This window comes from Hoplias malabaricus, chromosome 4 (genome assembly GCF_029633855.1).
Source record: "Hoplias malabaricus isolate fHopMal1 chromosome 4, fHopMal1.hap1, whole genome shotgun sequence".
NCBI lineage: Eukaryota > Metazoa > Chordata > Actinopteri > Characiformes > Erythrinidae > Hoplias > Hoplias malabaricus.
In genome coordinates, this window is record NC_089803.1 from 31,098,235 (window position 1) to 31,124,324 (window position 26,090).

Sequence of the window (26,090 nt, forward strand, 5' to 3'; positions counted from 1 at the left end):
TATCTTCCTTCCATATGTCTTGTACTTTAGTGACTGATTAAATGTAGTGTAGATTGACCATTTCTCAGGATGTTCTCTCATTTATCCAAATGACTCTAGAACTGTATTTAGTGTATTGGTATTGCTACAACTTAAAATATAGCTGTCTAGGGCCTAGATTACAGGATGTGGCAAAAATATTGAAATTTCTATTTCTAGCTAGAAACCAATAACATCTGCAGCAAATTCATAAATAGATTACTGTGCTGCAGATAGCCTGTTTGTTTTGTTTTTGAACAAACCCTAAAAATTTCATGTCGTTCATGATTGGCAAAGTATTACAATGGCTACTACTACAGTTTTAATTGGAAGCAAATTATAGAAAATGTGCACTTATGTCAGTATCTGAATCATATGTACATATATCTACTTGGATTAACTTTATTTCTGCTTCTAATGTATGTTACTATAGCAGAAAAATGTAGCTGTATTCACATTTGTTATTGAGTGTCACTAGTTAGATTAAAGATTAAATGTAAGATTAAATTTGCAGTTTGCAAAGTGTTTAGCTGGTTGGTTGAAAGCTTCCTTTTTTATTAGAGACAGTAATCTTGTAGCTCTAATACTAAACCAAAGAAGCAACAACATCTTCTTGGCGGATAGACTACATTAGGTTTGAGGAGTGAATTGTGCAAGTTTGACATTTTGCTGAGCAATAATTTTAAAGGTGGGGACTGAGAAAATTTGACAGGTTTTAAAGACTGCGAGACCAAGGAAAGTTCAGAAATTGTCTTTCTTTTTCCTATTTGTTCAGTTTGGTTCAGACTCCTTTATTAATCCCAGAAGGGTCATTCATTTACAGCTTACCCCCCCCCCCCAACCCAATTTAAAACTCACATACATAGCTATGTCAGAGACAGCAGATCAACATACATAGATGAATAAAAATCAGTGCAAAACAAGCAACCAATATTGACAATAATGTGTCCGCTCCATGTTCTCTTTTCAGGAATCACAAACTATGAAGAGTACTCTCTGATCCAAGAACAAGGTGAGGAAAGAAAAGAGGATGGCATGGGCACGTTGAAGAAAGATCGAACTTTACTCCGAGACGAGAGGAAAATGGAGAAACTTAAAGCTAAACTACATACAGACGACGACTGTAAGTCTGAACCCCCACCTCCTTTCTTTCTCATTCTCTGGTTTTCTCTCTTTTTCATTCACACACTCAACACTCATGCACACATACACACATCCATTCATGTACAAGCTGCATATTAAGGGTAGACCAAGTAATATTGTCACCCTTTATAATTAAGTCCCTATTTCTGGCCTTGTGCTTTGTAATTACAAAAATGTGGAAAAGGGTAAGTTCAGCTGAGAGACAGTGCTATAGTTCTGTGCAATATACTTTACACTGTCTATTCACCTGAGTCTTGTTGGTTGTAATTTCTAATGAGCATGTGTTTTGTGACTTTGTTTTGCAAAGTCTTGCATGTATTTTCTTAAGGCAACTCCTCTTGTTTCTTGTTCATCTGTTTTGTTGAATAAGATCTTGGGGATATATTGCAAAAAAGCAGGATTTCTGAGTTAGCCAGACGATATAAACCCTTAGCTTAAATTTACCACAGAGTATATTTTCTTTGTCCTGACCAGAGGTGCAAAGAGTACTAAAATATTCTGCTCAAATAAATGTACTGTTACTTTGATGAAATTTTACTCAAGTAAAAGTAAACATTTGTGCATTTGAAATGTACTCAGAGCAAACGTTAATTTTTTTTAAAAGGTTTCTCCTGTGTAGTGCAAAAAGGACAAGGGTGTATAAATTTCCAACTAGTTAGTATTAATTAAAGGTATAATTTTAAAAGTTAAATGAATTGCTCATGGACATGCCTGAAGATATGAACATGACTATTAAAATAGTTGAAGGTATGTCTATGCTACATTCAACATCATATTCCTATTAAAGTGATATTTCTGTCGCTTTGAATTGGGTATGTATGAGGTACTTATGCCTAGTCAGTTTATTACCCATAGTAGACAGCGTTCAGCTTTCCTCCAGTTCACTCTTCTTCCAGTCTGCCCCTGCAAACTGGATGACTGCTGAGTGCTGTCTGTCTACTTACGCAATAATACACAAGAGAGAATGCTATAACGTGATATATTGGCACTGCAGAGTGACGAAGATCAGTACACCAGTGCCAATATCTTGCGTTATAGCACGAACCTCAAGCGTATTATTGCAATTATACCACAGTTTGTTATTATTTTTTATTATTAGGTTTTAAAATAAAGAAGACTGTCACATCTGTCACACATTCATGTTTGCTCTTTTCAACACACTCTGGATCTTTAACTCGTGCAATGTTAAACCTATCTAAATCAGGACAGAAGCAGAGATAAATGCATCAAGTCAATAAAATGTCATGGTTTAACCATTGTTCACAACAGATTCAGATCGTAGTGATATCAAACGCTAAAGGATGCCAAGTTCTCTCTAAGTTAAAAGTGAGTATTTTAGAGTATCACTCCAAAGCCGTGCTGCGGAGCTGGCAGAGAAAAAAGACACACCTTAACTCGAGTTAAACACAATCACAGAAACCACATAGACGTAGCCATTTACTGTTTTTTTTTTTTGTTTGTTTGTTTTTTATATACATTAATTATTTCCATTTTTTTACAAATCAGAAAGCAGAGTCCACTGTGCCCTAACTCTTTACTCTGTTCAAAATAATGTGTGCGAATATAAAAAAATAACTTGTTCCCCATTGGGTGAAAAAGTGCACTCACAGCTCTGTCTTGTAAGTGCTGATGTCATTGCTAGGTTACATGTATTTTGTGGATTGATACCTGAAGAGCTTCTGTGAGAGTGCCATTATCGTGTAACATTGTCACTCCTGGAACGTCTCTCAGCCAATCACATTGCAGGGTCAGAACTAACTGTGGTATAATAATACACTGACATAGCATATGCACCTCATACATACCTAGCAGATAAGTCGCAAGATGTAGTTCTTAAAATGACTATGTTAACTAAATTTTATTCTTTAACTATATGAAATATTACAGCCCAGCCAGTTTCAATGATTTAGGAAATGGTCATGATTTAGATTTGTATTGTGTCTAGTGGTCAGTAGGTAGGTAGTAGGTGAGCCATTATTAGTCACGGGTTGCTGTAAATGATCACTCTGTTTTATCCAGTGAACTGGCTGGATCACAGTCGGACATTCCGGGAGCAGGGTGTCGAGGAGAGTGAGACGCTGCTGCTCAGGAGAAAGTTTTTCTACTCTGACCAGAATGTGGACTCCCGTGACCCAGTCCAGCTCAACCTGCTTTATGTACAGGTCAGTTTATTGCCCTCTGCTCTCGGGTTGATGAGAATCAGAACACTGAGCTGTGGAGGACTATGTCAGCACTGCCACATACTCACTCTCTCTCTCTCTCTCTCTCTCTCTCTCTCTCTCTCTCTCTCTCTCTCTTCCCTCTCTCTCTCTCTCTCACTCTCTCTCTCTCTCTCTCTCTCTGTGTGTTTGGCTCTTATCTCTGTTAGATTGTCTCCATCTCTCCCTCTCTCTCCATCACCTACGTCTCTCTCATTCTCAGCTTCTTTCTTTCTACCAGTTACTCTTTCTCATGCTCCCACTCATTCCCTCTCTCTCACTCTCTCAATGTGTTAGCTGATGACTGGTGTCGTCTTTGTGTGTTTCTCTACTCTCTACTTTCTCTACTCTCACTGATAAAGTATTGTTATTAGCTTCTCCTTTCAGATTTTTCAAAGCATTATTTTTATTGGTTGAAGTTCAGTGGTGTAATATAATATTTCCTTGCCTTCAAACCCGAAATGCTTGAAGGCCCACAAAGCAATTAGGCTCTCTTCATGCAGACTGATTTATCAATTACCTTTTCTGCTTCAGTGCATACATTTGTACTGTAACAGCCTATAGCTGCAGTGCATGATTTCTCCTCAGAATATCCTCGTTCTTTTGTGCTCTATCTCCCTCCTCCCTGCTCAATCACTCTCTAACCCATGTTCTGTTTTCTGTTGATCTGTGATGCCAAAAAGTATTGTCAAAATGGTTCATTGCATGTCGTTAATACTTACTGTGCGTGCACACCGAAATCAATAAAATCGCTCAGCGTCACCCGTGAAGCAGGCAATGTGTCGCTGGTGGGAGTGTCCAGCAACACGCGAGCAGGCAGCGCTCTCCAAGTACATCATCCAGTGTAAGGGCATAGGTTTTATTTATTCACAAAATGATCACAATCTTGACTAGACTATTTAACTTTTATCAGAGCCTCATTTTAATTTTAAAAATTGCAAACTGAAATTACAAACCTACAGCTATGTTTATGTTGTTTATTTATCAATAGCTGAACATTATTTTTTACTCAAATGTCAACTGTAATTTGGGATTAATGTAGTTATCAAAAAAGTAGCTCTTCTTAAACATTCAAAGCAAATATTATTTACACTTTCATTTGTAGTAAACCACAAAAGTCCAGACAGAGTAAGGGAGGTTTTGACTGCTTTCTGTTTGGTAGTTTGGTAGCCGCCGCGCATCACTGCTCATTTGCATAAAGTTGAGACAATCTGAACACACAAATTGGTTTGTTTTGTGTGCAGCACTGTTGTGTTGAACTCTGCTTGCAGCGTATTGCCAAGTGCGCATGTGATAGTCTGGACTTATGTGTGCTGACATGTACTCTCTAGAAACATGTGCGTAGACACGTACATGCTCTTCACATGGGTCCTAGACTAAACAAAGAGCAAGGGCTTGCTGAGGAATATTTGTTTAAATATGATCATGATGCTTGTTGGGAAGCACCTCAATATGAATAATATTCATGATGTGTTGGTGTTGAGCTATGGGCCAGGGTTGCATAGCTAAAATATTAGGTGCAACAGGTGATATTTCTGAAAATATTGCATATAAAATAATCCAAGAAGGCTATGTGTCTGAAAGCATATGTTGCTGTCATGAAGCTAAAAAAATAACAATACAAGACAAAATTTGTAAATCAAGCAAGACTGGTTTCAACATCTGCAGAGTATAGTATATTAACTTTGAATAACTTTTGAACTGTCACTTTGAATACCAGTATTGGATGAGCCCAGTGATGCAAATGTGGGTTTAAACTCAGGTCTCTGATGTGCTCTTTCCATTCTCAGTATTTGTTTGTTCGTGCTTGTTCATGGGGACTCATGAGCATGGAACACTTGCACAGTATGCATACACACACCCACATCCCCACAGTGTTTGTACACATTTGGAAAGAAAGATGGCTCCCTCCCTTCTCCTCCTTCTGTGTCTGTTTCCTCTCTCTCGTAAAGCCACACACCCCCATCAAATTCTCTGACTCAGTGCCACATACACCCACACCCATTTACTCAGAAACTGCAGGAGATCTACACACACTCACAGAGGAAAAACAGCAAATCTCTCACCATGATGAGCACAGTTCAGTCTTTTGAGTTTGTGTGTGTGTGTATAATATATATATATATATACACACACACACACACTCATCCACAGAGACTTATCTTTTTGGCATTCTGCTACAGGGGATTTCTCTGCCCCACATGGTCCACCCATAGACTGCAGTGACTCTCCGTTAACCAGGGTTGACTGTGTGTGTGTGTGTGTGTGTGTGAGCGCGCATTTGTGAGAGAGCACTGACATTACTATTCAATCTATCTCCAGCAAAAGTGCCACTGTCAGCAGTCTCCCAGTGGCTCTCAACACACCCACACAGACTGTAAACCTGGGTGTGCATTTAGTGGATCTTAAAATTAAGGCAATCAATTGCATTAAAATGAAATGTGATAAAGCTGTTGAGCTTATAGCTTTAGGGTTAATTACACATGCATTTTTTAATTACATAACAGAAAGCATTGGGGGGCTAAGTTTATTTGGAATAGTCTGCTATAGATTGATCTGCTGTTAATCACAAAATATATGTGTACTGCATGCAATTTACTAATGCCCACTAATAGGCCAGTTTTATTTGTACATTTCTCTGAAATTCTTCTATTTATGTTAAAGAGGCCATCTATATATGTGGGAAAACGTGGTTCTCTCTGGTTGTTTACATTCAGACGTTTTGTCTTTTAAGGTGAAACTATGTGTTTGAAGGAAAAATTACTTTTGTTTGTATGTGGATGAAGTTTAACTGTCTGTAAGTACTAATTCATTATGAATTCCCACAGAAACACATTTGTAACTCGATTTGTTTATTTTTGTATCCCATTTGGTAATGCAGTTAGTAGTCTCCTGAATTTGGAGACATTTCTTCCTTGTGATTAAGTGAGTCATTACCCATCTATGGAGCAGAATAGAGCAATATCCTCATCTCAGTTCATGCTTTTCAAAATTTTTGATTTTCTACATTGTCTAAAACAAACTCCAGATTCCTCTGCCATGAGCAGAGAAAGCTGGAGAGAACGCCTACTGGCCCATGACAGCTAGTTTTCTTTTTTACTCATTTACAGACAGTGGGGGTCGTATAAACACATTAGAACAATATTAAGCACACAAACAGACTGGAGAGCTAGCAAATTAGAAAACATCATCTGAATCTTATTTAAAAACATATTGTTTTTGATTACAATGGTGAATATCATCATTAACTGGGCAGTTTTACTTTTAGGTCTTTGTAATATCTTTACAATGCACTCTGTTTATGGTGTTATCCAGCCCAAACTGCTTTACCAAAAGTGTGTGAGAGTGAGAACTAACCCACTAAATCTGTCACTGAGATGTAAAGCTAGCTAGATGTCTTTCTGTCATCCAGTAAACTGTTCGTGCTTTCCTTCATTCAACCTGCCACCAAAGCATTCCCTGGATGCACATTCAACAGAAATGTAAATAACGTCCTTTAGGACATCTCACAATATAAGCTCTCTAGTGTTTCCTGTGACACAGCAAGGGTAGTCTTAAATGCTTCCTGCACTTGTAGAACTGCTTCACTCTTTTCTTTCCACTTACTTGTATGTTGTTCTTCATTAGTGTTCTGGCAGGATAAGTGTCATTAGTCTGTTAGGGTGACAGTAAAACTGAGAAGTGTTTTTTAAGCCAAGTTTTATTATATTTTTGTCTTTTTTTCAGGTAAGCTATACTAACAATCAGTGTAATAAATTTAATTTATTAATGTATTATATAATGTAATCTAGTAAATTATATTTAGCCTTTAAATCTTGATTACACTGGGGACTAAATAAATATTTCCTGGCAAGTAATTGCCACTAACTAGGCTTCATTGAATGTATGGCTTCTAACCCAAAACATTTAAGGCATGTTGTTTTGTGCTTTGTTGTAAACATTTTGCTGATTGAAGTATTGCATGAATGTTAGTATGAAATAACACTTAAAAATGCTTTGAACTGTGCCACAAGTACACAATTGGCATCTAAAAAAATCAGAACATCAGCAACCATTAGTATATTTAATTAAAGGTTAAATATTAGAAAAACAGACTGTACTGGTAAACCAAACAGAAAATAGTTCTTCTAAGTCAAGTTAATCTAATAATTTAGATTAATTTAAAGCTGGTGTGTAGGAGCTATGCTGTGATATGTAGATTCATAGTGGGAGGCCCCTCAGACTTGAGCTTCACTCATCCATTCATGATGTAGTCTCTATGACATCATCACCCACAGAAGTCCTGCCAAGTCTACATTTACCCGTGTGTGTGTGTGTGTGTGTGTGTGTGTGTTTATATGCAGGTTTTTGCTCAGATTCTTCTTCTAATTACTCTTTGCCTTTGTGTTTAAACCCATTCCCACTGACTTAATGAGAGTCAGTACACACTGATTTTGTTAGTATTTATTTGAAATGGCTTAAGTCCCACTACTGTACATTTCTTACATATCTGTGATCCACCCATTCTCTGCCTGTGAGAAAATTCAGTCAGTGTGACTGTGTGCTCTTTATGATCTATCCTACATGCACCTCACTAAAGGTTATATGCTAGAAACAGTAGCATTATTCTGCACAGTATGCTTTAAAATTCTAAATTGGACAAGAGCCCTGTAGAACAATTCATATGATTTTCTGGGATGGAACTTAAAGGAATGTGGATTTATATATTATTAGCCAATGGTTGCTCCCACATGATTTGTCCAATTTCAGTGTGTAGGATTTAGTGTCATCTAGAGGTGAGGTTGCTACATTTCCCTTAACCCATTCCTCAACCCTCCAAGTTGACCTTTGGGGGTAGGGGTGGAATGAATGGCATTCTCTAGAGCAAGTGTATGATTTGTCCGTTCTCGGCTAGAAACCAAGAATTTTGGTTATAGATGTCAAAGTTCAATCCAGAGGGGGTCCAGTTTAGAGCTGATCTAGCAATGATTTATGTGTGTAAATCTGTTTACACCACTGCCATAGAGGATGGATCTTACCGATATTGTTTTCAGAGGTTAACTGAAATGGTCAAGCAATGTATAATTATTTATAAATGGAAAATGAGATCTGGACAGATTTGCAGTGCCTGAGAATTGGCTCCAGTCAATCTAGGCTCCTTTCAACAAAACATTTTTAAACCAACCACATAAAATGTTAAAAGAAAGTCTGTAGTTGGGACCGGCTTTGCAGTATATTTGCATTATAAAGAGCACAATTAAATTTAAATTGGAGTAAGTATAATGCTTTTTGTAGAAGTGAATGAAATCATTAAAATGTAGTAGTATTAAGCCCTTTTCTGACATGATTAATTTTACATGTGGACGTGGGTTAAAGTAATAATTACTGGAGTATCCGTAAACTCAATAAAACCACCTAAATAATCTCTCATTGAAGAAATGTTGCTGGTAGATGTAGGTAGGTTTGGTGCACAATAGCAGCCTCCATATGTGTTATAAACATGTCCTACTCATTAGGTTACAAGTCAAAGGCGTATAATGTCAGTTATAATAACTTTGTGAAGAATTAGTTAAGTTCATCCACTTTTCTTGCATATTATCTGTTTTGAAGGACTAGAAGATAAGGTTGTTGGAGACTGGATATTTTTGGTTAGTGGGCTGTTAGTAGAGGGTTTTAGTGTGTTGCATTGTGCTGTATTTTGCGGGCCAGTGCTGGTAACTGAATTGAATGAAGTGTGTCAGCAGGCAAATCACCAAACTTTGAGGGATCAAATGGATACAACAGCTCAACTCTGCTAACACTTCTCAGTATTAATCTGTATCTCTTCTGAACTCTGCTATAGAGAGAGAGAGAGGGAGAGAGAGATAATTTTAACACATTTTTGAAGTGCCAGGAGGGCTGTGATTTCCTCCACCCACAATCAATTCGTCACTAACAACTACCCAGCATCCCTCATGCAGAAAGATGACAGAGGACACTACAGGGTGTCACACAAATGCACAAAGCAACAGATGTGACTGAATTACCCCTATACTGAAGGCAGTGAATGCCACTCCTGTGTGATTCAGCATTCGCGATCATTCATTAGCTCCCAAAGCTGCTTAATTCTAATGCACTGCCACACACAGCTATGATGTCATGTTCTGACACACAGTGGGGACGCAGTAATCTCTAGCGGCTGTGGCAGTGCACCAATGTGTTCATTGAAAACAGTACTAGACCTTTAACTCCTTAACATCTAAGATTTCAGGAGTTTCAATTTATTTCCTCACTTGTTTATCTACAAAGATAAAGGGAGGCATTTGATTTACATTCAGATGTATACATCTTTTCAATATTAATGAACATGCAATATAATGTATTAAAAATTTTTTATATTTCAGTCAACTTACCTCATTGAAAGAGAGGAATCAAACCAGCAGAATCTCATGAATTCACACATTTACAGTTTCACTGTGTGTGTGAAATAAAAGGCTTGAAAGACATAGAAGACATAACCTATATGTAATTGATTTTGATAAGTGAAAAAATGTTTCTTAAACATTTATTATCTTCAGATGTCAGTCCTCAAATAGAAATTTCATATGTGGCATATACAGCTTAAGAACAACAAGCTGATGGACAATTCAGTAGTGGTGACAATTCAATAAGCATAATTACTAAACATTTTGCTATACATAATTTACATGCTCTGTGTTTACATGATACACGAGTATATTTATCAGGCTTCCTAGTATTGTGCCCAATCAATTTCTGTTGCTGCTACAAATTTCTGCACCTTAATATGAATAACTCAACCAGTTTGCTTTGTAGTCCATGTAGATATGGACTAATGAACCTAATAAAATTTATATAGGAATAAAATTTGGATTTTAAGGGGTTAAAAATATTTCTTTGGTAATCATCAAACTGGTATATTGCTCAGTTCCTAGAATGATTTATGGTGGGTTGTATTTTATTGAACTACTGAAACAATGCTTTAAGTATACTAACTGAATAATATGCCTGGAGTTAAATGGTTTAAAGTTTTACAGACATGTTTAAGAAATGTGAATGCTTTTGCCACATTCTAGGTTGGAATTGCGTTAAGCATTTATTTATATATTTATTTAATTTTTCTTTTATTTTTATTATTATTATTATTTAAGTGAGAAGGCCTGTATTTAGGTTCATATTTCACTTCTTTACGTAAGATTTGTGTTTTTATATTTTATATAATTTATTCTATAATGGTTACTGAATAACTCATAGTAATTTCTAAATCTAAAATTCTATAGCAGTTACTGAATAAAAGTTTGAATATTACTATGGGTGAAATATATGTAATAATTGTCAGGATAGGATAGAACTGGCTATGAGATTATGTCTGTGATTCATCCACTCATTACATAGGTAAGAATCCCATCTGGCGTTCTTCTGTGATGCTTTTGTGTCTAGTCTGTTTGTTGTGGTGCATACGCTGCAGCTTGACTCTTACTGTTGTGTTGCAGGCTAGAGATGACATCCTGAACGGCTCCCACCCAGTGTCCTTTGATAAGGCCTGTGAGTTTGCAGGAATCCAGGCTCAGATCCAGTTTGGCCCCCACGTGGAGCATAAACACAAGCCAGGATTCTTAGAGTAAGTCTTCATGCCTAATGACTGCAGTGGCATGTGGGACACAGTTGCATTCATACACACATTGTATGTCTGCAGATTTTGTAGTGAGAACTCTAACTGCCTGGAAAGCTTAAGGTTTTATGGGAATATGTTGAACACTTCTCTTAGGTATGCACATCTTGCTAGTATGGCCTCATGTGTTCTGAGATGGTGAGTGCATGGAAAAAAAATGTCTGTGCTTCCTGGGCGTAATATGTGACATTTTGACTTATTTGTAGCCTGAAGGAGTTCCTGCCCAAAGAGTACATCAAACAGAGAGGGGCCGAGAAGAGGATCTTTCAGGTGTGTAGAGTACTGCAGTATACCCCGTAATGCATTTTAAATATTACCCCGTAATATTTTTCATTAGAAAATATATTATATTGATTTTATTGTTAACAATTGATTGAAGATTGATTTTTTTATTTTTTTATTTTTTTATTTTTTATTTTTTGTAAATTAGGACTATTTTTATGTGTATTATACACATGACCTTGCATTTTTTTTTAGTTATTATTTTTTTTAATGATATTTTTTTCTAATTCACATATGTTACATAATTAAAACAAATAACAGTATAAACCTTTAAAAATTCACATTTGGGGCGGCATGGTGGCGCAGCAGGTAGTGTCGCAGTCACACAGCTCCAGGGGCCTGGAGGTTGTGGGTTTGAGTCCCGCTCCGGGTGACTGTCTGTGAGGCGTTGGTGTGTTCTCCCCGTGTCCGCGTGGGTTTCCTCCGGGTGCTCCGGTTTCCTCCCACGGTCCAAAACACACGTTGGTAGGTGGATTGGTGACTCCAAAGTGTCCGTAGGTGTGAGTGAATGTGTGTGTGTGTGTGTGTTGCCCTGTGAAGGACTGGCGCCCCCTCCAGGGTGTATTCCTGCCTTGCGCCCAATGATTCCATGTAGGCTCTGGACCCACCGCAACCCTGAATTGGATAAGCAGTTACAGATAATGAATGAATGAATGAAATTCACATTTGTGTGTATATTGTAAAAATGTAATAAATCCTATATTTATCTTAGAAATATCTATTGTATAATTACATCATTATTTTTAACAACATTTAGAGCTCTTATTTCAGTAGAATCATAATAATGTATTTCTGAAACCTCTAATTATTCCCGTCCATACTGAATACATAACACCAGTGAAGATGGTTATAGTTCTTTTACTGTTATATCGTTAGTTGCTGCTGTATAATTTGTAACACTTCATGTGGAGTGTACTTCCATAAAGCGACCAGTCATGAGCAGACTGAGTTGAGACCTCTGTAGTGTTTTATGTCCACCTAATTAGCTTAAGATTAAGCAAATTAATACCTGATTAAAAGATTTACAGTCCATTGAGCTCACTAACTGCTTGAGTTGTTGAAGCATGATGAAAGCATGCAGAGCCTTAAATGTGGATCTTGTACATTGAGCACTATTTAGCATGCCTTGTAACCCGCAGGATCATAAGAACTGTGGTGAAATGACAGAGATTGAAGCCAAGGTGAAATATGTGAAGCTCGCCAGGTCACTGCGGACATACGGAGTGTCCTTCTTCCTCGTGAAGGTAAGTCATTATAGGAAAGTCTCTAAATGTGTAAGTGCTGACAAAATTGCCCCAATCACACCCCCTTCTTCTTTGTTCTTTTATGCCATCTCTCACCTTTACTTTTAAGAGTCTATTAATAATATAATGGATTGTAACAGCCACAGAGCAGATGGAAGCAACAGTCTCAGAAATGTGTTTGTGGGCAGACAGCAGATGGCATGTTGTATTAAAGGTTTTGTAGGGAGAGAATTTTCAATCATTTTCTGAGTCCTCAAGGTGCAGAAGTGTCAATAGCTAACAAGAATGCATACACAGGCACAAAACGGTTCTGCAGACCTAAGACCCAAGTCTGTTTTGTATCACTCTTTAAAAATGGACGATAACATCTGCCCTACTAGTGCCAGAAAATGAGGCATGTGTGTGCGTGCAACATATTTTACCTGAATAGTATAGAACATTCCATTAAATGTTCTTCTGCTGCAGTTCTGAGAGTGATTATATAAAGGAACTAATATTCTTTATAAGCCTACGAATTAGAATGCAAATTATAATTGTAAACGTTCATTCATATTTACTGTATGAAGTATTTACAGTATTATTAGCTAATGCCTGCCACAGTGTCCATTTCTATGGTCAGAATTGCTCATACAATTGAGTTTTATCAGCGTCTCAGTGAGGGATCAATTTCAGGTCATTAGTGCTCTGCTTCTAAGTCCAGGGAATTAAATTAATTGCTGTGAACAGGCACTTGACAGAAACCCTGGATTATACTTCCTCAATACTCATTATATATAAGCTCTAAAGTGTGTTTATTTACCCATATGGGAAGGTATCCAACTGAAACAAAAATTGTTTCAGGGACCTGAGGTACATCATGCCAACATTCAAAAGCAGATTAAAACATCAAAAATAAATAACGAAAGAAAATAGGGGAAAATTTACATGTACCCTTTTATTGTAGCAAAACCCAAAAAAGGGGGCACAAGCTTAGAATCTGTCCTTGAGTCAGTAAGACAATGCACACTATAACTATTTTTTAAAAATAAGATTTGTCCTTGAATGAGATATGGTTTGTTCATGAGGGTTTTTATATCCTCAGTGCTAAGCCATTCTGCATTGAAGAATTTTATCAGCGTTTATTTTTTTAACCCAAGATTAAATAATAGACCAAGGACACTGTGCAAAATGCGTTTCTGATCACCCATTACCTATAACATGTCTTTCATATGATACTTTTTGCTTTATAGTTCAATAGCATTTAGTCATATGCAAAAAAAAAAAAAATCTGGCCAAATTTCATATTGTTAATTTTCTGAGAATGAGTACACATCCTTCACAGGCAACACATCATGCACATTATATATATATATATATATATATATATATATACACACACACACACACACAGGCAGAGGAGTGAACATTCTTGGTTTGAAATCACAATCTGCAACTGTGAAGTGAGCGGTAAAATTCTAAATGTTCATAAACACAAACCACACCCTGTAGCATCATTCATGCAGTATTTAACAGAGCCACAAGTCAAAGCAGCTGTACAAACACGTAAGCAAAACACGTAACCAATAGCCAAGCAATAATTTCAGCAGACTACAAATGCAGACTAAACCAACTAAATGCAGATTACACTGAACACAAATCATAATGCACAACATGCCTTCTGTTCCAACAACCCCTTAATAATAAAAGTGCAAATACCACACTGAGTGGTTTTTGGTTATGATCTCACACCAACCAAACATGTAAAGGACAGAAAGCATTTAATGCTGAAGTGGCTTTCTAATGCTTGATATACACTCTGTCAAAATCAGTGACTGTGAGTGATTCTTTCATGTCACATTATGCTAGATCCTACAGCTAAAACCTGACTTTTTTTGACCAGTCAAGTAACTACAATAGGAATATCCCCTCATCTCTATCAGTAACAGCAAAAAGCTCCCTATTTTTAGTGGAAGGTAATCACTGATTTAGTCTCTTTGATGTAGGGTAGAGCATCTCCCCCTAACCATAGTAGGATCCTTGTCGTGCAACCCCAGACAATCCTTTGCACTACATGCCCATATAGGGGTAGTGGCTGTGTAAATGTGTGTCCCTATAAAGGAATGAAACTAAATGAATATTGTCCTCTCAGATTGGAAAGCTCTGCCATAGACTATGTGTATATATTTTCACTTGGAAAAACATCATTTGATGTTCATGCTTTTCATATGACTCTATACAAGCCTGCAGTCTGAGGTGTTTGTGTAGGTTTGTGTGAGCGCGAGTTTGTTCTAGGGGGCTGGCACTGACTATCTCCAGGCAAGGCAGAGGTCAGCAGGTTCAGGCCCAGTGGTGTAGAGCTTAGCCTGTTAGCCAGTGCAGCTGGATGCACCATTTGCAGCTGACCAGCACAATGCTCTGCACAGTCCTTTTCAAGCAGACAGGGCAAAAGAGAACTGACAACCACCCATTTTCACCAGGTCACTAAGGGAGGATAACAGAAGGAGAGAGTCTTAAATAAGAATAAGGCCAAGAACATGTTCTCTGTAGCTGCAATAACATTTCTTCATTAGAGACTGAAGAGCATGTGATGTGTATATACTCTGCTTGTCAGAGGGTATCTAGCTTTTCTAAAATATTTTTAATTTATATGGAAAAAATTCAGCTTGTAATAATTTAAATATTTAAGTAGTTTAAACCTTTTTCCTTCGTGGACAGACGTGCATCTAGTACACTGAGGGTAAATTTTTGAAGTTGAATTTAAAGGGGCCAGAACCTTTGAGTCACTGGTTAAGTGTTAGGTACAACAGGGCTTTCTGTCATAACCGTGTGACAGCAAGAAAATACAAGTTTCAAAAAGAAGGTAAAATGGTCATGGTACATTATGTAGCTGGTTGCTGATCGGATCATAAACGCCCACAGCAACCTTAGTGTTGAGATGTAGGATTCAAGAGGAATTCTGGTGGCTGCAGGTAGGAAGAGAGTGTGGTGGGCCTTATGTGAAGCTTGAATGGATTGGCATAGGATATTTTACATCTTATCTTGTGTATGATTATGATTAGTGCTTTGCATATGCAATATAAATGCATAATTTTCTTTGCTTCAATATTTTTTAAGGGCATTTCTGCAATGATTTGTACTGTCTTCCAATAGGAGAAGATGAAGAGCAAGAATAAGCTTGTCCCACGCTTGCTGGGAATAACCAAAGAGTCTGTGATGAGGGTGGATGAAAGGACCAAAGAGGTGGTGCAGGAGTGGCCCCTCACTACAGTGAAAAGATGGGCTGCCTCCCCCAAGAGCTTCACACTGGTACATTCCGCTTTTTCAACCTTTCATCTCACCACTAGCCTGACACTAGCCTGTCCAACACCAACCTTGGACTTGCTTTATCTGCAGGTTTTTTGTTCTTGCAGCCTTCCTCTTTTCCTGTGTTTATAGTTTGAATATTTTCTAATTGGGGAAAGCTGTTTGGGCAACACCTCTAATTTATCCTTATCAGTGGCATTGCTGATTGCTACCACATGGATTCCCTGCCATAATATTTGTATTCATTTTCATGTATGGATCTATCTTGAGTTGCTTTTGGAAACATTTAACTTAATTCATTATTACTCACAGTAAAGGTTTTTGGTTTTGGATTCAACAAATGGGCCCCAGATAATGTTTGTTTTTAGCTGAGGGTGAACTACAGAGGCCAGACTCTGAAGGGAAGAACTGTGTATTGGTGTATTTGTTGGGTCAATTGTTCTTTTATTTGTTGTTCTTTTTATTAGTTGTTTTTTTTTTCTGTTCGATTGATTTTTTTTTCTTACACAAAGGGATGTGTAGTTAAAAACTAGAAGAACCATGGCAACTAAATTCATTTTTCTTCAATACTTTTTTTGTTTATTTGTTTGTTTGTTTGTTTTATTTATACCATTCAGCTTAATTGGGTTTAAATAGCTGCTGTCCAAAAAGTAATTCTGTTACTCTTTTTTATTGCGTTGTTTAATTTGATGATTATAACTAACAACTAATGAAAACCCCAAATTCAGTATCTCATAGAAAATTTGAATATTGTGAAAAGGTTCAATATTGAAGACAACTGGTGCCACACTCTAATCAAATAATTGACTCAAAACACCTGCAAAGGCCTTTAAATGATCTCTCAGTCTAGTTCTGTAGGCTACACAATCATGGGGAAAACTGCTAACTTGACAGTTGTCCAAAAGACGATCATCAACACCTTAAACAAGCAGAGCAAGACACAAAAGGTCATTGCTAAAGAGGCTGGGAAGTAAACGATGTGGTAGAAAAAAAAAGTGTACAAGCAATAGGGATAACCGCAACCTGGAGAGGGTTGTGAAACAAAACCCATTCAAAAATGTGGGGGAAATTCACAAAGACTGGACTGCAGCTGGAGTCCGTGCTTCAAGAACCACCACCACACAGACGTATGCAAGACATGGGTTTCAGCTGTCGCATTCCTTGTGTCAAGCCACTCTTGAACAAGAGACAGCGTCAGAAGTGTCTTGTCTGGGTACTGCATTGCTGCAGTTATTCAGGCAAAAGGAGCCCCAACTAAGCATTGAGTGCTGTTCATGCTCATACTTTTCAGTTGGCCAGCATTTCTAAAAATCCTTTTTTACTATTGGTCTTAAGTAATATTCAAGATACTGAATGTGTGGTTCTCATTAGTTGTCAGTTATAATCATCAAATTAAAAGAAAAAAAAAAAACACGTGAAATATATCAACTTTTCAACTTTTACAGCACCTGTATAGAATAAGCTGTGGTGGACAGTAACTAAGTAAATGCAATTTGTTACTGTACTTAAATATTTTTTTCATGTATCTGTACTTTTCTGAAGTATTTATATTTTGGGTGACCTTTTACTTACTCCAAAAGTCAAATATCTTTTTACTTTTTACTTTTTACTCCACTGCACTTTGAAAATCTGCCATTCCTTTTGGTTTATAAAACCGTAACATGTCTTAACAAATCTCCCTGCTCCGCACAGCTCTCCACACAGCACCGTTGCCTGGAGACAGACAGATATAGTTGGAGCGCTAAAACAAGTGAACCCCAAGTTTCTCCGCCTAAAACCAAGTAATAACAAAGGCAGACTTTTTATTTTAACTGCTGTGTGTATTTGAGACTGTAATCTAGTTTCAGTTCTTAGAACCATTATGAATTAACAAAATGATCTGTACCATTTAGTTAGTGTCAGCATTGACTACTATTTATTCATATTACATGATTTATGGACCTGTAGATGTCATTAATCACTACTGCAACCCAGAATTGGATAAGCAGTTTTAGCCAATGTGTGATTTAATGAATTAACACAATACTTGAATTGAAGTCAAAGCCAGAAATATTCCACAACTTGATAATCAGTACAGCAAGATAAACAAGTCCAAAAGGCAATAAACAAAGCAGAGAATCAGGAAAAAGTCAGAAAAACTACAAAATTATTTAAGAAACAGATGGCTCAGAATTGCAAAAATAGCTCATATTAGGCTAACTTTGCAATGATGAAGACAATACAGAGAGCTTAAAGGAAATCTATATATAATTTTTTTTACCTTATTATTGTGATGCTTCAATGAGCTGTAATAGGGAGAATTGAGTTAGTTATATTTCTGCAGAGGTTCTAGTCAGGCTACGGTGTAGGGTTCAGTTCGATGTGTGCCCTACGGCTTAGGTTCAATGCAGAATCAGAAATTGGGCTTAATACTCAGAAGACAGCAACCCCTATTGATTTGGAAGGGAAACACCTTGGGTGTATCTGACAGTTGATATAATGTTCAATGTAATTTATCTTTGGCTGTTTCTGTTGTGTTTATCAGTGTCTAATTAACAACATTCTATAAAAAGACCAGTAAATCAAGAGTGACACGAGTATTTTCACCTACAATACATTGATTAAGCATGCGTCTTGTTATAAAAATGATAATAGGACATTTGAACCGTAATAAATCATGGTACTTTCTATACTTTTTCCAAACATTTCGGTAAATTTGATATTTAGGTACGCAGATAAATACTTTTGTACTTTTACTCAAGTGGAGATGTAAATTGAGGACTTTTACTGGAGTAATATTGTACATTGCGTAGCAGTACTTATACTCATATGCATGGTTTGTGTACTTTTTCCACCATATAAGTATAAATATTATTTGTTTCTAGCTGACACAGGATGAGCTTGCATTTTGAATCCTATATAGATCTTTATAGCGTCCTTGTGTGCTATAAATGTTCACATACAATGTTGGAGCCATTTTTTACATGCTATAAATTGTAAGGTCATACAACTAATTTATGGAGTGCTATAAACATATAGGATGTACTCCTAAGCCTTTCTGTCATTTAGGAATTAAGAAAAATAATGGTGAACTGATAAACTAACATGATGCTTATGAATGTGATTTTTAGTAAGATTGGGTTTTTGTATGTGTCCCTTATAGGATTTTGGCGAGTATCAGGAGAGCTATTATTCTGTTCAGACTACAGAAGGGGAGCAGATCTCTCAGCTTATTGCAGGCTACATTGACATCATCCTCAAAAAGGTAAATCTCTTATGCCTCCCATCATCTTCCTCTTAACTATTAAATGCATACAGTATCTTACATAAATCTGATATTGGATCCATGCAGAAACAGAGTAAAGACCGTTTTGGATTGGATGGAGATGAGGAATCAACCATGTTAGAGGAATCTGTGTCCCCAAAGAAGTAAGCCTGCTGCACATATTCATATTTTACACTATTATTAGCCCACAGTTTGTACTGATACAGATTTACAATACACTGGTAAGTGGGCTTTCATTCTGTCTACAAATAATAAGGTGTCAGTTATATTACGGTTGGGGTGGTGCTGTATTGATGTGAAATTAGACTGAAGAGCTCCACTGACGGTGGAAAAGCCAAATCGGCATAGGATTTAATCACACATGTCTGAGTGCACTTGTCTGCTGAGTACAGTTGTTAGAGAGATGGGCTTCATTCCTCTTCTTCTGCCTTCGAGAAGAACATAGCTCACAGCAACGTGGCTCTGGTATTATTATTTAAGCCGAAATGCAAAATCATCAGGAAGACTTCAATTAAGATATCCAGTTTCGAGAGAGAGTGAGAGTGGATGAGTGTGCATCTAAGTGTGTGTATCTTTTCCCTCTTTTCCAACAGCATGCTTTTTATCTGTTCCGGGCCCAGGCTCTGACAGAATCTGATATACAGATGGGCTGCTCTACTCTTAAGCAGCATTGGGTAGTGGTTGTTATGGGAGACCGCATGTCGCATCTCTGCCTCACAGCCTCCTGTGCAGGACTCTGGGCAACCGTGTCTACATCTGTCAGCACGCCAGTGTACTCACGCCTGTTCAAGTCCAAAAATTGAGGCCTCTCACAATGAGCTGTAATTAAGCAATAGAGCTCTGAGTGCCTGGAGTGCCTGCAGGAGACAGAGACTGCTTTATCACTTTTAATGCCTGCTTATAAAAAACATCTACAGTGGCTACTATTCTACATCAGTTGAGACACCGGGCGTGTGATCATGTGTGTGCTGTGCATTAAGAAGTTCGCTTCATGCTAAATGTGGTCATCTCTTGTTTGAAATAAAAGCATTTTATGTTCTGTGTATTATTTGTTATATTAACCTTCACACCACAATCCCTACACAGATTTGCAATAACTTTAAAATGCCCCGTGTTTCTACACCCATTTATCAGCCCCCTTTGCACTTTGTAGTTTTAAAATTACAGACAGTAGTCCGTGTGTTGCTCTGCATACTTTGTTAGCATCCTTTCACCCTGTTCTTCCATGGTCACAGAGCAGGTATGATTTGATTGCTGGATCCTGCTCAGCACTGCTGTCAGACTGTCATAGTGGTGGGTCAGACATAGCAATTCTACTGATATTTTTAAACACTTCTTTGATCCACCTTATAGATGACAGCTAAGAGTGATTAGCTCATTGTGTTCTGTCCCAAATGCATCTGTATGTCCTCCTTCAGTGGTCACCAGACATTGATTCTTGGTTGAATGTTTAAAAATTCCAGGAACACTGCTGTGTCTCAGCCGCTTGTACCAGTACAAAACACACCAACACATCTAGAAAACATCTGTGTCAACGCAGTCCTGAGAAATACTCATCATCCAAATAACACCACCTCTCTGGTCATGTGGGTTTCCTGACTACTGAGGAACAAGCTATAAAGTGGTTTACAAAGTATACAGAGCAACAGATGGACTACAGTTTGTAATTGAATATTACAAAGCACATCATTACTGTAAGTGGAGCTAACAATAGGAAACAAAAGGGTAGCTTTTAATATTTTGGTTATGTGATGTAAATGGATGCTATAAAAACTTAATCAAAATGTTAAGCCAAATATGTTTGACAGTGGGTTGTGTATATGTTTTGCGGGTGTGTGTAGGTCCACTATCCTGCAGCAGCAGTTTAACCGTGTGGGGAGAGTAGAGCATGGGTCAGTGGCACTGCCTGGTATCATGCGTTCAGGTTCCATCGGTGGGCCAGACACTTATAATATGGGTAGCATGCCTGCCCCCCAGCAACAAATCACTACAGGGCAGATGCACAGAGGACATATGCCTCCACTGGTGAGAGTCTGATACTGCAGCTTCACATAATTCACTAGAGTAAATCCACACTGCCATAGTTCACTGCACACACTTAGTCATGTGATTTGATTGTTAAAAAGCCTTCTGTGTACATAACCCCATGATCTGTTCTGTGTGTACACATGGTATCAGAGTCTGGCTCAGCAGGCCCTGATGGGGACCATTAACAGCAGCATGCAGGCAGTCCAGCAGGCCCAAGCTGACCTCGGGGAAGTGGACAATCTGCCTCCACTGGGACAGGACAGGGTGAGGGCACACACCTTACATTATAACACTGACCTGCTGGTTACTGTTAAGCATAGCTTAAATTTGCACATATGTTGCCGTTATTGCTGAAAAGCATGTTGAAGTATTATATTACTGCTCACTAATTGCTCATTTAGTTTAGTGAGGGTTAGCAATATTCCAGGGCCTTATTCAAATCAGAGCATATTTGTGACACTAACCATGTTGAGGCCTCTACAAAAAGACTCTGCATTAAAGCAAAGGGGGACAAACACCTTCTATTCTAAGAAATACATGTAAATATTTCAAATATTCTTAATTTCACTCAAATTGCAATGCCGATAAATTAATTTGTAATTGAAAGAAATAAGGAATACATTACAGTGAATATAATATAGTTTTCATTAGCAATCTTGGACCCCTCTATATATTACATATGACATTAAAATAACTCTAGACTTCTTAGGGTTATATTATTAAATTAATTCTTAGGGTAATTTTATTATATCTGTATCTAACACTTGCTGTATGTGATAGTAGTTTTATTGAACTGTCTTTATGCCAAAAATGTAGAGTTTGAGTTGGGGTCATTTGGCCATGACTCCAGGGACAGTCATTTAGACGCAGAGCAGACTTGCCTCCCTTTGACATGTTATGACTGTGGACTTGGAAACCATTAATTGTTTATTTGATCTGAGATAACACTGATGTTCTGTAGTGTGGAGGAAATCCAAGTAAAATGGAGACGGATGTAAATATATGTAACTGAGGATTTAATGGCCGTTGCATGTCTCCCTTTTCTTAAAGGCTTCAAGGGTCTGGGTCCAGAACAAAGTGGATGAATCTAAACATGAAATCCACTCACAAGTAGATGCTATCACTGCTGGAACTGCATCTGTGGTCAATCTTACTGCAGGTAGATGTGCACGCGAGATTGTTTTAATCTGTATTCTCTTCATCTGTTGCCTCCATTCCTTCTGTTTGTTTCTCTGAAGGAATGCTTTTCAAGTCAGGTACCAGCAGATGTATCATATTTCCTAATAGCCCCAGCTGAATCGAAAATCATTTTATTAGGGTGTGGGAGAAAAAGTGCTGAAGCTGAAAACATGACACTGACGGGTCAAATATCAACACATTCTTTCATCCAGTCCACTTCAAAGACACAACCAGGAAGCAGCCCCTTCTCACTGCTAAATAATGAGCCACTCTCCATTTGCCCTAATAAATATTTCCATTGATGAATGAATAGGGAGTGCAGTGTCCTGAAGCTGAACTGGTTGGCAGGCTTGGTGTATTCCTCCCTGGCTTCTGGAGTACTGCCATGCAAACCAAGGCCAGATTTTGCTGGATTTAATCTGAGTACCATCTGTTTGATAGGGCAGACATTTGACACTTAACTACTAACCCGCAATTTTTAACACTGTTTTCAGCTCAGTTTAACACTGTTTTTAACATTTGTTAGTTTCTATGGCAGGACACTGAGAAATAATGTGGCATCATGTGCATGTTTCAGGTTAATATATTTTTAGGGGGAAGCACTTCATGGACATTTCTTGGACATTACCCCTTCACATACACTGATTAGACATTACATTGATCATCCTCCCTCTTGTCCTGTATTAATGTTCCCTGGACGCTGCCCACAGGACCCTGTTGGCTGGATACTTTTGGTTGGTGGACTATTCTCAATCCAATAGTGACCCTGAGGGCTTTATAATATCCAGCAGCACTGCTGTGTCTGATCCACTAGTACCAGCACAAGACACAATAACACACAACCAACAACAGCGTTATCACCAAAATCATTTCTGCTCTGTGGTGGTTCTGTGGAGCTGAGAGAAATGACAGTAAGTGTGAGGAAAAAAGGAGGTAGTCATAATGTTATGGCTGAGGGGTGTACATTCACTCAATGCTAGGAACTGGACTTCAAGGGATGCTTTTTCTTACATACTCACTCACATTTAGAAACTGCTTCAAAAGGGGGTGCCATTGAGCGTCCCTTCAGTGACAGTTTGTGTAATAGATTGATTATACCAGTGTTCACAGAAATTATTGGAGGAAATAACTTCACCAAATTGTAACATTAATCCTGCTCTTTCATGTCATCTGAATTTTTTTTGTTCTCATTCTTTTTTTGCTTTTTTTTTTTTAAATGTCATTTTTCTTTGTTTTCCATTTTCTTGTTCCTGTCTCATTCTCTCTCATTCACTTTCTCCTCCCCTTGCTCTCTCTCTCTGTTTATATATTATTCTTTTTCTCTCTCTCTCCAGGTGACCCTACAGATACAGACTACACAGCTGTTGGTTGTGCTATCACCACAATCTCCTCAAACCTGACAGAGATGTCGAAGGGTGTGAAGCTGCTGGCCGCCCTGATGGAGGACGATGTGGGCAGTGGGCAGAACCTTATGAGTGCAGCCAGAACTCTTACTGGAGCTGTGTCGGACCTGCTGAGGGCCGTGGAGCCAGCATCCGGAGAGGTATTCCCACACACTGGGCTTCACAGTGTTCAGTAACCGAGAGCTCAGTTATTGAACCCTTGTTACATTCATGTGCTTTTTCAGCCTAGACAGACTGTGCTGACAGCAGCAGGAAGCATCGGCCAGGCCAGCGGAGACCTCCTACGGCAGATGGGAGAGGGAGAGACTGACGAAAGATTCCAGGTCATTCTTTAAATGCTGCCTATCTGTCTGTTTCTGTCTAACCATTTCTGTCTCTCTTGCTGGTTTTCTCCAAATGCTGTGTCAGATATTTTCCATCACGCAGGATATGTCAGCTTCAGAAGCCGCATCACAGAGCTTCCCAAAACACTGTTAGACATACACAGTACGCATTCAGTTATTATTATTATTCTATTACTATTGACTACTGTTAAATCAGTGTATGCCAGGAAAAATGGGCAGATGAGTTATAGTAATTACAAAATATTAAATAAATATATAAGTATTATATATTATTTATAGAAATTTTATTCTTATAATAAACTAAACTAAGCATTTTTGAAATATAAATGAATAAAAGAATAAAATGAACAGCACTGAAAAGGGAATGATAGAACAATATCCAAATAATTAACAATAGGAATTAAACATATTAAGCCACATTAATATCCACAAAAAAATCTTAAAGAACAATTGCTGTATGTGGCACCACACATCAATTTTGCACTCTCAGAACTTGCAGGACAGTTTAGTTAATCTGTTTCTGATCTTTCAGGACATCATGATGAACTTGGCCAAAGCAGTGGCAAATGCAGCAGCCATGCTGGTCTTGAAAGCGAAGAATGTGGCTCAGGTGGCCGAGGACACGGTGCTGCAGAACCGCGTCATCACGGCAGCAACGCAGTGTGCCCTTTCCACCTCTCAGCTTGTGGCCTGCACCAAGGTACCACCTCCTACAGTCTGTAAACTTAAGTTACCATAATCCACGCTGCCTTAAATGTAGTCCATTGTGAGCTGATTGAAGGGGCTTAGTGAGAGCTGTCTGTTACAATTATATTTACCTGCTGTGCTATTTTGAAAAAGTATGTAGTGCTCTGAAAAACAGACTCAAGTCCATGCAGGCTGTCTCTTGCTATCACTTCATCCAGTGGTGCTGGTTTTGGTCATTGATGGAATGGATTTTTTTCTTTTTTCATTCAGTGTCAGAAACCTCATGAGCAAATCTGTTTAAAATTGCAAAGGGGTATGATGAAGCAAATGAGTCATGCAGTGTGCACAATGCTAATTGGAGAATATAAGCTTCAGTTACTTGTTAGCAATTAGCCTCATTCTGAGACTTAAGATTCACCAGATATGTCTTGACTGTCCAATTACATTTGGGGTAAGAGGAAAATTGGGTAGAAATTTTAATTTGATTTTAGAGTGGTGGCAAAATTAAAAATCCTCTCCAGAATTTTAAATCAAATTTCAGGCTTCCCTAATCAACACAAACTACCCTCAGAGGTATCAGGACAGTTGACACAAAATTCTATATAGAATCTAGAATCTTTGTTTTCTGGACCTGAGTTGGCCAACACTTATTTTAAGATGAATGCAAGCAATAGTCAGGTATCCGTTATGTATCTTTACATGTTTACATGAAATAATAGTCTCTCTCTCTCTCTCATTTTTCTCTGTCTAGGTGGTGAGCCCCACCATCAGCTCGCCTGTGTGTCAGGAGCAGCTGGTGGAGGCTGGGCGGCTTGTGGAGCGCTCAGTGGAGGGTTGTATGAAGGCATGCCATGCTGCTGCAGAGGAGGCAGAGTTGCTGAGGCAGGTGAACGGGGCAGCAGGGGCAGTCAGTCAGGCCCTTAGTGATCTGCTCCAGCACGTTCGCCACTACGCCAGCTGTGGAGAGCCCATTGGCCGCTACGACCAGGCCACTGACACCATCATGACCGTCACAGAGAGCATCTTTACCTCCATGGGAGATGCAGGTGAGGCTACAGATCCCTTCCACTTTTTGGTGTTATCACATACAGTGGTGTATGTGATACCTTCAGAAATTTTAAGTCTTCAAAATCTTGACAATGGTATCATTTATTTATTTAATCCGATTACTGATGAAAGGCAAGTAAAGTGTGAAATATGCCTTCAGTAGGTTTATTTTATTACATAATTGTCTACTTTAATATTGAGGAGACGGTAGTATACGAAAATTGCTGTTAGAGTTGAGAAAGGTTCTGCCAAATACTTGATTAAAATCAATTACACAGTGAAAAATAATAATAATTATCATTAACATTGTTCATAAATTTGC

The 26,090-nt window shown here is 38.1% G+C and overlaps 1 protein-coding gene across 1 annotated transcript in view; it reads left to right on the forward strand.

The window, feature by feature from the left end:
* Positions 1–26,090, forward strand: part of tln2b (talin 2b) — a 126,083-nt gene that overhangs the window by 56,160 nt on the left and 43,833 nt on the right. Inside the window, exons 6-20 of the mRNA XM_066667018.1 lie at positions 989–1,141; positions 3,181–3,323; positions 10,829–10,956; positions 11,214–11,277; positions 12,429–12,533; positions 15,663–15,818; positions 18,958–19,059; positions 19,147–19,223; positions 20,922–21,105; positions 21,259–21,372; positions 22,159–22,267; positions 23,622–23,830; positions 23,915–24,013; positions 24,567–24,734; positions 25,473–25,767. Of these exons, the coding sequence (XP_066523115.1) occupies positions 989–1,141; positions 3,181–3,323; positions 10,829–10,956; positions 11,214–11,277; positions 12,429–12,533; positions 15,663–15,818; positions 18,958–19,059; positions 19,147–19,223; positions 20,922–21,105; positions 21,259–21,372; positions 22,159–22,267; positions 23,622–23,830; positions 23,915–24,013; positions 24,567–24,734; positions 25,473–25,767 (2,106 nt within the window). The remainder of the gene's footprint in view (positions 1–988; positions 1,142–3,180; positions 3,324–10,828; positions 10,957–11,213; positions 11,278–12,428; positions 12,534–15,662; positions 15,819–18,957; positions 19,060–19,146; positions 19,224–20,921; positions 21,106–21,258; positions 21,373–22,158; positions 22,268–23,621; positions 23,831–23,914; positions 24,014–24,566; positions 24,735–25,472; positions 25,768–26,090) is intronic.